Genomic DNA, 14091 nt, shown 5'->3' with positions numbered 1-14091 from the left:
ACCAGCAACTGGGCCAAGCGAGCCTCGACTACTGATGATGAGATACTGAATTTCGAAACCGGTCCAGTTTTTTGTTGTTATTGTTGCTCGTGATGCTCCTGCTGTTGTGGAGTGACTCATGCAGCCAGCTATGGCTGCAGGGTTTTGGTAGTACATGTTGTTTATGCCATTTATTGTGAAAATTCCGTCAGTTCCTATGATTGCTTTTTCATTGCCTTCATGGCTTTATTTTGGTGATTTCGAAAAGTGTATTGGTTTAGCCATGTTTGTGTTGTTGTAGTACAGAGTTAGACTGATGGCCTTAATCTAAGTTGTCTTGTGGTTGTTGTTGTTGTTTGACTTGCATCCCACTGGGATTTTTGCACACAGCGTTGGTGTACGGTGTTTTTTCTGCAATATTTTTGCTGTCTTTTCTTGGATTTTCTGTTTGCACTTAGTCACATATTCACTTTAAGATGTTTTTTTGTTCATGTTTTTGTTTTTTGTTTGTTGCGGTTGCACCCGATTCAAGAGCTGAATGGCTCACAGGGCTATACCTAATAAATGAACTTGAACTTGTGTTGATGCTGCTGAAACGATGCATTCCCAGAAGTGTGTGGCGGCTGATGGGATGTGTAAACAACACTTCTTTTAAAACACATTCCTGCGGAGGGAGCTGGTAGGAACGTTGGGTTGCTCAGTCAATTGCCAGGGTCAACGGCGTGAGTAGGTTAAATGTTGAGTTTTAGAAGGGCACGACGGGGTGACCAGCCCCTCCCCACCCAGCCTCACCCCTCCCACCCAGCCCCTCCCCACCCAGCCACTCCTCACCCTCCCCACCCAGCCCCTCCCCACCCAGCCCCACCCTCCCCAACCAGCCCCTCCCTCCCCACCCAGCCCCTCTGTCCCCACCCAGCCCTTCCCTGCACGACGGACACAAGAATCCCCTTGGGCTGGTGTAACCAGGAGGTTCCTCCCAGTAAAAAATAGACACGTGGCAAGCCAGATATGTGGAGGAGGCGTAGATATCGTCTGCTCATTTCGTGTGCTTGTAATACGACTGTTCATCAGTAGCCATGGTCATTCCACTGCTGGATCAACGCCCTCCGCAAGCCGCCGCGTTTCACGATCCTGCGACGAAAACATTCATCGGAAGCCGTTCCGCACAACAGCTGATTTAATCGCTCCATCTCCGCAACAGGCGTCCTCTTGGGAGCGGTATCGTTCCTAAAAAAAATTGGGTTACCATTCTCTCATTAGGGTCGACTGTCGGCCACAGTAACCCGTGTTGCGAGTACAGTACTGTTTCAAAATTAAATAAAAGGTTTCTAAAACGACACGATGGGGTTTTCCTGCACTGCCATCTGCTGCTCACTGACGTCTTATCATCCCCACCCTCATCGTGGTCACCATTCCGAGGCACTTACCCACAAGAGCTCAAGAAAAAATAAGTAATACAGTACAGTATTTAAATAGACTTAAAAAAACACGCTTTTATGAAATGTACCCTACTAGTAATGGCAGAACTCCACGACTCCAGGAAGTGGCCCCGAAGCTTGCCATGACGAAAGGGACCCTGGTTCTTTCGGTAAAGTGCAATATACTAAGAGGAAGCAAAATGAAACACCACCACGCTTTGAGCATATATTTAAGCTGGGTTGGAAGGGAGGAAGGGCGCCTTGACAAAATAATTTGCATATCAAGAGGAATTTAGCATTTTATGGGAAATGCAGGTATGTGATTAGTACTACTTTCACTCGACGGTCAATGGTATAGTGTATAGCAGATTGTATAATGATAAATAGTATAAAATTGTAATGTTTATACAATGTATAAGGCAATATATAGTATCGTAATTGTATAGTGAATATACAGCAGTGTGATATACAGTAGGGTGGATAGAATAATACAGTGTAATATTACACTATGTATTATTGTAAGGTATAGGGTGGTGTATAGTTATACAGTATATAATTAAATGTTGGGTTTGTCTATGGCAGCATATAGTACGGGGTAGACCCGTGTTATGTAAGGGAAAAAAGCTTAGCTGGAAGCATATTCTATTTTTTGCGATATAGAATTGTAATGTATTACTTACTGTTAGTAGCTCAGCTTATTGGAGAGTATATTTAGTATACTGATACTATGTAGTTTATACTTCAGTTTTTTACGTGGTTGTTTAGTTACTGCAGCTACATACTATTAACATTCCTTCCCTTTATTAATGCTACCCCTATCCCCTCCCTTTGATGCTGCTAATCCTGCATAATGCACGGGCATAATATGACTTTGAAACCCCCCGCCAAACCTACGCATTTCACAAGTAGTACTAATCACATACCTGCATTTCCCATAAATATGCTAAATTCCTCTTGATATGCAAATTATTTTGTCAAGGCGCCCTTCCCCCCCTTCCAACCCAGTTTAAATATACGCTCCAAGCATGGTGCTGTTTCATTCAGACGCTGTCTCCCCGCAAGACCTGTTCTTCACCTGAGGACGGCTGCTTGCGTTGTGGCCGAAACGTCGTGAGAATTATTTTATGATGTTTTATTTTTATTATTTCCCTTCTACGTGACTTTACCGTAAGAACCAAGAAGATGAATCCCTGCAGTCACGAAAGCTTTAAATCGAAATATACTTTGCACCCTTACGGTGTTTGTGTATCGTTGATTGTTGCTGTAACGTTAGGACCCAGCTCCTACTGCGAACGTCCGGGACAAAGAGCTTTGCAGCTTATCGGATTCTTCCGGGTTTGTCAACGCGAATGGAAATCGCACAGCGCATAGGCGCCACCCTCGCCGTACGCGCGCCGCCATTGGCCTCGGCGCACTCGTGCGATTGGCTGCCTCGGTCGCAGCGCTCGACCAATCGGAGACGGAGCGCGTCGATGCGCAGTGGGGAATTTGAAACGGGAGGGTTTGGGGGCGGGGGAGGTGGGGGCTGGGGTTTACAGGGGGCGGGGCCAGCGGGGGGGCGGGGCTTGCGGGGGCGGGGCTTGCGGGGGGTGGTGCTTGCGGGGCCAATGGGGGCGGGGCTAGATGTGGGCGGGGCTTGCGGGGCTAATGGGGCGGGGCTAGATGTGGGCGGGGCTTACGGGGGCGGGGTCAGCGGGGTCAGCGATCAGCTGCGGGGGGACAATGGCGACCGCGTCCGAGGCGGAGCGTGCGGTGCTGGTAACGACAGCGACGATGATCGTGACGATGATGATTGGTGGCGGTGATGGCGATTATTATGATTAACGACGACGACTTCCATGTTCTTGACTGGATGATGATGATGCTGGATTGTATTACGTCGGTAGAGCGTCCAATGCGGCGTTGTGCGTGAAGGCCGGACAAGTCGTCTTCGTGTGGTGGCTTGCTCGTTTAAATCATTGTACAGGGTGGTCCAGATGTCTTGTCACCCCCCCACCACCATTTAACTCTCTAAACCTGCGGGTGTGAAAACAGAAATCAGTCGGTAAGAGTTAGGGAGTGTTGGGCAGTTCATTGTGAGTGGGGGGGGGGGGTGTCACAAGACATCCGGACCGCCATGTGTCGACTACGATTTGACATCGAGGTGGTTATCCAGACGCTTGCGGCAGGGAGTCGGCGGAGTTTATCGCTCTTGTCGATGATGGATGCCTCCTCCGAGTTTGTGAATCGGGCAGGCACTGGGGGGGGGGGGGGGGTCGCATGTCCCCCACGGTTCTGCTCGGAGTGGCCTGGGTCTTGACATTTCCACTTTGTTCAGAGACGATGTATCCGCATCTGCCGGCGTGTTGTGAGTTGTTAACGTTGCCGACTTCCGAGCGCCAACGTTGGACGACTGTAAAGAATGCGTTGGTTCAATCTGTTAAACATTTCTGTTTGGCCGTGAATGAATGGAAGCATGGACGTCAAGAGCCGCATGGCTCACGGGGGTTATACCTAATGAATGAAACTGAATCTGAAACCTTCTTGGTTCTTTCGGTAAAGTCACGTAGAAGGGAAATAATAAAAAAAATACAAATAAAAAATATTTATTATTATTTTATTATTTCCCTTCTACGTGACTTTACCGAAAGAACCAAGAAGATGAATCCCTACAGTCACGAAAGCTTTAAATCGAAAATTGAATCTGAAACGTCGATATCTACGTTATGTGTTGAACTTTTTTCGCTCCCTACGTAGCCAACAGTGCTAATCGGAGGTGCGGGAGAAGAGGACGCGGTAGATTTCATTGACCCCGTTGCACAGTTGTTTGTGGATGCAGCCCCGCGGTGTGGATGGTTAGCACGCTGGAATTGTTTACAGAGGTCGCCGGATCGATTATATCGCCCGGCCTGGCAGTTGAAACAATGGGCAAGTTATGATAATTGTTTTTTTTACCATTTTATCTGGCAACAAAACTGACACTTTTTTTTACAAAGAGTCATGTTTGCATTGACCACAATACCTGCGGTCGGAATGCAAACAAAAACACAACTCTGATAATGTATGCACTGTTCTTGAAATTGATTGGTCCACACCCGAGACGGCTTTTCTTAGAGCCTAGTCTCACATGGTGTTGGACCAGATGACACTAAAAGGCGCACAACTCAAAGACAATGCACCATCAGAGTATGAGAGCTCAGGGTAAGCATTTACACCATTGGAACCTCCTTTGCCAGTAGTAAAATATGATAATAGTTTTTTTTACCTTTTTATCTGGCAACAAAACTGACACTTTTTATACAAGGAGTCATGTTTGCATTGACCACAATACCTGCGGTCGGAATGCAAACAAAAAACATGTGTGCACTGTCCTTGAAATTGATTGGTCTGCACCCGAGACAGCTGTTCTTAGAGCCTAGTCTCACATGGTGTTGGACCAGATGACGCCAAAAGGTGTCAGTTTTGTTGCCAGATAAAAGGGTAAAAAAAACAATTATCATATCTTGCTACTGGCAAAGGAGGTTCCAATGGTGAATGGGCAAGTTTCTTCAATTGTCCCACCATACCCCTTCTAAACACCTCTGCCCACCCTGCAGTAGACATGAGCACACCGCAGCTGATCGGCGTGTGGTGAGGTAAAGTGTGAGTTCTCCCACCTCTTTCAAGACGTCTGGCCAATGTGGAAGAGTAGGCCAAATACCCTCTTCGAGTCTAGAGGGGTCCATTAGTTACTCGTTCGTGTGACTTGCTGGCGGACGGGTCTCCACTACAGAGTACCTGTAGAGGGAATTTGGCCTACACTTTCATGTTGGCCAGATGTCTCGATCGTGGGAGTACCCACATTTTACCTTACCACAAGTGAACTGCCGATTGCCTAGCTGTGGTATACCCATAATCATTCTGTTGTGTGGACAAAGGCAGATGGATTTAAACAACTTGACCAGTGTTTCAGCTGGCATTCCAAGAGATTTAATTGAATTGACAACCCCAGTTTACTGCAAGTCCAGTGTCAAAATTATATGAAGCAAACATTCTCTTAACTTCATAACATTTTAAAACAACGGCATTATTTTGGTGGACACAAAGCTCGCAACCAATTGAGGATTGAATCATTAATTTAAAACAAAAAGAACGTTACATTTACAGTGCTATACCGTAAGACATTCACGGACACAAACCCCACTGCAAAGCTGTAAGTGTAAATGATTGTGTGTTGGTGTTTTTTGTTGTTGTTACAGCACGAAGAGTTCCAGTGGCTGTTGAGAGAGGAGGTCCATTCCGTGCTCAGTCACCTGCAGGACATTTTGAAGGTGATCATACTGTGTTGATGCAATCAAGCCTGTTTGCCAGTAAAGCGCTTTTTGTCATGTCAACCAGGACACAAGTTGTTCAGTGATGCCTGCTTTGTTGTTTATACAACACTGGCGGTGTAACTGCAGCATTGAATTATACCAGAGGTTTGTCAGTGGAAACAAATGAACTGAAATAAAATATACAGTATTTTTTCACCTATAACCAAATCACCCGCAATGTACCAAATCCTGTTCGATGTCAAGCGAAGCAGAGGTTGAGCCTGGATAGGGCTTGGATTGGTGGCCAGCATGCAAAACTGTTTGTTGTAGCCTGCCGCAGGATTACATTGTGTGCAGCAGAGGATATCGCAGCAAAATCTAAAGTACTCTACCTATATGGTCTCATATCCACTTTCACCAACCTGCGCTGACCAGCATGGTGAAGTATGGTGAAATAACCTCCACAATTTTCATGGTGATAAGAGGTCCTCGTTCAGTGGATTGACAAAGGGCTATACGCGCACAATATAGTTCGGTAAAATAAGTCTTCATTTTTAAATGTGTCAATGAGAATCAAGGTCACTGACTTGTGGTTATGTAACATGGGAAGGTGGCATTTGAAATATGGAATCCCACGTTGATTTAATAATACACTGCCATAGCACGTTTAGTATTCTGAAGCTATGAGCACTTTCCCACAGTAGTTTGAGCATAGAGACACTTTGACATTTTTACTTTCCAACTGCTGTGAGGACAGCATTGATGCATGAATTATAAAAAAGTTCTCAACGTGGAATGTCCCATGTGTTTATCTGTGTATTGCAGGAGGGATGTAAGCGGTTTGTGTTGCCAGGTAGGGAGGAAGACTGCCATGTGAAACAAGAAAACTTTATCCTCGGCAGCTCCACGTAAATATATTATTGTTTTTACGTTAATTAATACATTTCTATTGCAATAGCAAGAACGAAAATCAAACAGCGAGTGATGTTGTTTTTTTATAGTTTACCTTTTACGTTTTTTTCTCCACACAGATCTGATGCAGTAAAGGGTGTGCTGACTCTTAATGGAGATACTCTATGTCAGGCGGTAAGTCTGTTGATGAACATGGAGGGACTGACACGCAGATTAAGCTTCTATATACAGTAAATAAATAAGAATGTTCTTCAACGATATTTACTGGTGGGCCATGTAATAAAATAAGCTTGTGCCGGTGGGCCATATGATGTTATCTCCCACGTGGAACGCTGTCACGTCACATGGTGTCCTGACATAACGTTTGTACATGTGACCACTAATATGTACCCTTTGTTTACAAGTCTCTTATTGCTTGTTTATCTCCCTCAACTACATCTGCTGTTTCGATTTAAAGCTTTCGTGACTGCAGGGATTCATCTTCTTGGTTCTTTCTGTAAAGTCACGTAGAAGGGAAGTAATAAAATAATAAAAATAAAACATAATAAAATAAAATAATTCCCTTCTACGTGACTTTACCGAAAGAACCAAGAAGATACATCTGCTGTTATAACCATTATTTCTACTGACACATGACCTTTCCTGACCTCTATGTTATACCCCTTCTGTGCCACCAGAATAGTTTATTTGTGGTGATTGCTGCTGCTTTTCCTGTCGACCATACCCGCTCTGTCCTTGGCATTGTCTGCTTGTCTCCACCACTGCGCTCCCTTGTTCCTGTTATTCACATCTCCCTCCTTCACTTTGTCCACCTTCCCCACGCTTTCTGAGCTCATCAGCCTACTCTGGGCCCCATCAGCACACCCTGTGCAGTGTAGGAGGGAGGGGAAGGCAAGGATGAATGGCTGTGTTGTGTTTTATGCTTACTGTACATGCCAATGAAATTCATGTCGATTGATAAAACTAGGAGAGGTCTGGCAGCAGTGATACATGGCAAATCTCCAGATGAACGTACACCTCAAAGTATACGTAGCTCCTTTAAACAGTGTTTACGGAAGCGTCTGGTAGGTGACGTCATACCTCTTGACCAATAGGATTTCGCGTTTCTTATCGACAAGCCCATGTCTGATCAGCCCACCATCTCTACAATGTACTATTGTTGGCAGCAAAATATTGACACGTTTGTCCTATTCACCAAGGGACCCCCCCAGCAGTCATCTGAATAGTTAATGTTTGCTGGTAAAATTGATTAAATGAGCAAGCCAATCTTGAGGGAATATAGTCAGTATGCACTTGTTTAATGAATGTTAGGTTTACACTGCTGACAGTATCCCTTGGACAGATATTTGATATATACTTGGTGATACATTTCTTGATGTCCCACTCATTTCTAATCACCCTCTTCATAGATGCTTGAATAATTGTGATAGCAATGCCTCAATATCTTTCTGAAGAGTGTTACTATATTTAAATAATACACGTTTTGGGATTGGTGATGGACATGTAGAGACTTTGAAATTAAATGGTATTTTCTCTGTAGTTTCTCCCTCTTATTTTCGTGGGGTGTGTCTGTGTAAACGGATCACCGTGTACACAAAGAGAATGTCAAGCCAGAATTAATGGCAAATAAATGTTTTCCCTTCCCTGTGAATGGTGGTGCAGGATCTACACATAAAGCTTTTGAAGGCAAACCAGATACTACACACAGTATTCAGAGAAGATAAGCAGTGGAAAATGCAACAGGTTTGTGAGACATTTGCTATTTCAACAGTTTACATGCGTAGTGACTGACTTGGAGACTTAACTTCTTGGAGGCATACTCTTTGGTTCTTTCGGTAAAGTCACGTAGTTAGAAATAAAATGAAACAAATCACGACGTGATCATGACGACCGAAAGAACCAAAGAGTATGGATTCCTGCAGTCACGAAAGCTTCAAATCATTCTCGGAGGCAATTATTTAATTAGACACCGAGCACACTTTGTACACTTTATACAATACACACCCTACACTGTCACACACTCTCTGTCCCTCGCTTATACGCAACTCTACACTGGTTGCTAGCCTACACACAGCGCTAGCCATCTGACACTGACGCCGCTGAACCGAGACAGCCAACTACGTCTAGCAGCGCAATTATCAAGCGGACGATGACAGCGACGAAGGCGCGAGACGACAGCGGCGACGGCGACGATCTTCAACAGCAACGACGACAACGACAGGGATCCCACACCAAACAACAGCGCTGAGTGGGAGCTCGGGGTCCCCTTTTATCCTGTCAGCGTGGCCTCGCTCCGCCCCGGCCACGCCCCCCTTCCGGAACCTACTAGCGGGCTCTCGACGTGTCCCTTCCGTAACCTTTACCCTAGATCCCCCTCGGGTCTATCACGTGACCTGCTGTCAGTCAGGGCTGCTACAAGCTGCAGATCCCCTTCCCTGCCAGCAGCCAGCGCTATGCTACTTAGTGAACAATTCGATGCCACTCCACATGGACTTATAAAGCACTAATATTGAAATATGCACGTTCATATACACGCACAACACATACATTTACATGAATGCATATTGTACACAATATACGTTTTTTTTCGATGTTTATAAAACATCCCTTCCATGCTATCATGTTTGACATATTTCAGTACTTTAAATACAGCACAGCTAAGCTATTTACAACTCAAACTGCAATGTTATGCGCATGATTTACATGTACGCAGAGTAAAAAAACCCACTTGTTTTGCCGAGGACTCTCACATCATCTGTGACCAACACCTCTCTAGCCCTTGCGTTCTCTGCTATAAAGTATGAACCATGAATGAGAAGTGCTAGGAGATGATTTTCCTTTTTTACACAGGTGCAGGATGCTGGAAATCACCTTCATCAGGCATACCGGCTCGTCAACAGCAAGGACCAAAGCTACCAGTTCAAGACGGGCACTGAAGTAAACAAGGTGAAATAACCGCATACTAATCATTGACGCAGCTAACACTGCGGACTGTATCGATATTCTTGCTTGATTTATGTATTGTGTAACGTTTCATGTCCTCTTATGCAATGACTACAGCTGATGGATGCGGTGATGCTGCAGCTGAACCGTGCCCGCAACCGCCTAGCAACACCAGCCGCTATGACCCTGCCAGACCTCGCAAATGGCAGTGCTGCCGTAAGTCCTCACGTCAACTTGTTCTATATATGTTATGAGCAGTAGTGTAGAGGTCAGTGATAATTATTCACAAGCCATGCTGAGCATGATTTTGTTGACACTTGTGTTTTATGGAACACTTGTGTTATGTTTGTATATGATACGTAATTTCAGCATGTAACGTGCACAGTATTCGCTCACTTGAATATAGAGAATGACTCATAGGAGCGAGAGACCACAGGCAAATGGGAAAGGCAGCAAGGCAGTGAGCTGACACGAAATTGTCCTATTAAGGTAATATTGGCCATTAAATAAAGTGTTCACATGTGTGCCCGAAGAAAACCCATGAGTGTGTGGGACAAACTCTAACCCATACAGATGGAACAGATCGGTTACGTGCAAAGCCACCAAGTGCCCGGCACGTGTGTTTCGTGTTTGCGTTTGTCACTTTTCTAGTGTATGTTCAACCCTGCACTGCCGCAGGATCTGCTGGTTAATTTCTACATTCATCACAACAAGCTCTGCCTGGTGCTCTACCAAGTGCACACTCTGCAGCCAAATGCAAACAAGGTTTGGGAACACACGCTCCAGAAAAATTGTACCATTTAATATTTTGAAAAATGTGAACCTCACAGTTAAATGTTTTGTTGACATAAGATAAATATGATGTAGTATGCTGCTTTTGGTGAACTACCAACCTGTTTGATGTAGCTCTTGAATATGTATTTTTACTCATTGCTGTTTCCTTAGTAACTAATATTGACTTGTTTTTAGCAGGCAGGTTTTTAATTTAGAGTTGTTAACTGTTCTGTCAAATATAAAAAAAAAATGTGACCTTGTGTTATTTTACAGAATTTCAAGCCATCAGGAGGCTCGGTCTGTCATGCTCCTGGCTCCATGTTGTGAGTGACCTGGATAATATGACAAGTTAAAGGTTCATCAGATTTTCACATGTGGCGTCTACTCATTTTACATGCTCTTAACTGGAGTGTTATTTCGAAGCAAACATTTTTTTCAAAATTCATAACTTGCACGTAATATCTGATGTTTGCAATCAAAGTTATTGTTATTGATAAAACTTTGATGTCTACTGCTATTAGATTGCACCTTCTGAAACCCGATTGCAATTATTTGCTTGTGTGATGCTCAGCGAATTCATGGGGCAGAAGTATGAGGTTATCCAGACCCACAAGGTAGAGAGTGTTGTGCCATGGCTGGGAGATGGACTCCTGTTTCTCACTCTTGCCCTGCAGCTGTGTCAGCAACTTAAAGATAAGGTAAGGGTGGAAATGTTTTTCTCTGCACTCAAAACTTTGGATTAGGTGTTTTTTAAAATTAATATTCCTGCAAACATTGTTATTAAAGAACGTTTATTCCTCCAGGTTTCTGTCTTCTCAAACTACTGGACGCAGATGCCACACTGAGCCCTGTTTGCATGCCCTTGTCCATGGAAATTAGTGAAATAAAAGCAATGATTCATGATTTTTTTGGGCAGAATTGGGTTTGTATTATTGGACCACTATAAAATATTACTTGGACGTAATCAAGACAGTTGTATTTATACTACTTCGGTTTTTCCAGTTGTGTTGTATCGGTCTGCGATATGCTTTGCATTGTACGACGTGTTTTCAGAAACATGTCCGACGTTTCAATCCACATGCTGGGAGCGCATTAATTAAGTGTAGGACCCAACACATTGAACGAAACATATAACTGAAAAACACTTGAGAACAACACAGCTAATCCTTTAAGTTATGTATATTCTTTGGATAAACCCACTGGTGTGTTGAGTGAACGTTTGTGAGAACATCACATGTTCCAAAATGTGTACATTTTAATTTCGTTAATTCGTCAGAATGTGCTTTAAAATAACAATCTCCTAAAATAATAGTGCTCGACTTGTGTAATTGTTGTAAACATGTATGTCATGTCATTTTGATTTACGGTATTAAAAATAAAATGCACTTTAATGGGTTGTCTTGTGATGTAATTGTATACAAAGTAACAAAAGATAACATGTCTCATTGTATCCATATTCATATTTCCTAACTCCAAATTGAAGCTGGCATTTACTAATTGGAGTAACTGGCATCTTGTATACATGTATGAAAATCTTGACTTAAAGCTTTCGTGACTGCAGGAATTCATATTCTTTGGGTCTGTCGGTAAAGTCACGTAGATAGGTTCAAAGAAAATAACAAAAATCACAAAAACTAGGACGTTTCGATCGCAACACAAGCGGTCGTCATCAGGCTGATGACGTTTTTTGTTTTTGTTATTTTCTTTGAACCTATTTACGTGACTTTACCGAAAGACCCAAAGAATATACATGTTTGCAGTTATATCGTGAGTAAAAAATTGTACGCAGTAAAAACCGACCACTTTTTAGATTCAATTAACTCAAACGTTAACTCCTCTGATTCGTGTGCAGAGGAATCGGCGAGTAAAGTGCTGTATTGTTTTGCATATTTCCACCTTAATTTTGAAGGCGGCAATGCACGAGTTTGACCAGCGGGTGGCGTGAGGTTGCCAGGTGGTGGAGTGAGAGACCTGGGTAGAAACGTGGCGAAATAGCCGCATTATATTTGTGGATTTTCAGCCCATGGAAATGTTGAGAAAAGAGACCAGGATAGTGTAATTTGTTTAACTAAAATCACAATAATGAATAAGGCAAGGGAAATAAAAACTAAAACTGAGCAGAAACAACCGCATTACAGGAGAAATTAAGAAAATATACTTGACATCTTGATCTGTATTGCCGCCTATAGAACGCGAATATTGACGAATGCGTGAGTTGGAATCAATCTGGCGTTTGAATTAATTATCGGTCATGGTCATGATCACCATGGCGTGTCATCTAATTAGCTGTGGTCGCTCCACTGCTGGATGAAGGTCTCCCCAATCCACCCCCACCACGTACGATCCTGCGATGGGAAAACTCGACCCTGCACGTGAAGTGATTTCATCGCTCAATCTCCGCGGTGTGGGTCCTCTCGGACATGTTCCATTGCTTGGTTAAAATTGCTCGGTTAAAATGCAGTCGAAACCAAGGTTAACATCCATTCTAGATTAAAAGTAATCTGATGTTATGCCAGCTCAAGCAATAGATTCAAATTACTTGTCCAACTAGACAGGATGCAACTTAACATATTGGGGTTCTCATCCAATATGCTTCGTAATAGATTATTTTGGGCTCGGCCACGGAATGAACTGGCCAAATTTGATGTCGTGAAATTCCCTCCACCACCCGACGCAAGCGAGCAAAATAAAATCGTCAATTCATTTAACGCGACAAATTATGATTGTTTCATCTCGCTACGGGTAAGTTTGAAGTACAATTCTCACAACTGCGAATTTAATCAGAAGATGTATTACTCCTGGAGGGGGAATCCGATGACCTATAAAGCTCTTTGCCCCATGTTCAGTCGGGGCGGGTCAGAACGTTACAAGAAACAATGCAAAAACAATAGAAAGGTAAACAAATAAAGACATTCTTGGTTCTTTCGGTAAGGTCACGTAGAAGGGAAAAAAAAAAAAATTTCTCACGACATTACGATTGCAACACAAGCAATCATCATCAGATGTGAAAACCACAGCAAGAAATTTTAAAAAAAGTGGCGTTTTTTTCTTAACTAAAAAATACGCCACTTTTTTCAAATTTGATTGTTGAATTTTTTTTATTTTATTATTTCCCTTCTACGTGACTTCATCGAAAGAACCAAGAATATGAATCCCTGCAGTCACGAAAGCTTTAAATCGAAAAATAAAGACACGTTTTTACAAATAAAACTAAAATACTTTTTATTTATCAGGTAAAGCCCACTGAGCTATAAGCTTCTTTATCAGAAGCGAACCTAGCCACAAATGATAGCTCAACGAAGTGATTTATAATTTCGCAGCCAAACAATGAAAAATAATTATTAGAACTGTGAATTAAACGTGAAGAGAGATTGCACGCCAGGTTTCATTGCAGGGTTATGCACAGCTCCTTCAGGCAATGTTTAGGGAAGTGGCTTGCGCATGACGTTACCCATAGTAACCAATAGCAACCCTCCCCCTCTTCCATAGCAACCAATTGCAACCCTCGTCTTCCATCGCAACCAATAGCAACGCTCCCCCTCTTCCATCGCAACCAATAGCAACCCTCCCCCTCTTTCATATCAACGCCCCTCTTCCATAGCAACCAATAGCAACCCTCCCCTCTTCCATCGCAACCAATAGCAACGCTCCCCCTCTTCCATAACAACCAATAGCAACACGCCCCCTTTTCCATAGCAACCAATAGGAGCCCTCCCTCTCTTCTATAGCAACCAATAGCAACCCTGCCCCGCCCCTTCTTACATAAAAAACAACAGCTCGGTCACGTGCCCCGC

At 43.4% G+C, this 14091-nt stretch overlaps 1 protein-coding gene across 1 annotated transcript; it reads left to right on the top strand.

Moving 5' to 3' along the window:
* Window positions 1–3095: 3095 nt before the first annotated feature.
* ROGDI (rogdi atypical leucine zipper) lies at window positions 3096–11688 on the top strand. The gene is made up of 11 exons (XM_061561231.1): window positions 3096–3155; window positions 5615–5686; window positions 6494–6576; window positions 6700–6754; window positions 8243–8323; window positions 9431–9526; window positions 9641–9739; window positions 10175–10288; window positions 10571–10620; window positions 10869–10995; window positions 11101–11688. Exons 1-11 carry the CDS (start codon window positions 3120–3122, stop codon window positions 11140–11142), a joined length of 855 nt encoding a protein of 284 aa, XP_061417215.1. The 5' UTR covers window positions 3096–3119; the 3' UTR covers window positions 11143–11688.
* Window positions 11689–14091: the final 2403 nt, after the last annotated feature.

The sequence above is a fragment of the Lethenteron reissneri genome, chromosome 27 (assembly GCF_015708825.2).
Source record: "Lethenteron reissneri isolate LAM-NWPU_2019-01 chromosome 27, ASM1570882v1, whole genome shotgun sequence".
NCBI lineage: Eukaryota > Metazoa > Chordata > Hyperoartia > Petromyzontiformes > Petromyzontidae > Lethenteron > Lethenteron reissneri.
The sequence above is the reverse complement of the archived record's forward strand: the minus strand, read 5'-3'. Positions and strand labels throughout refer to the sequence as shown.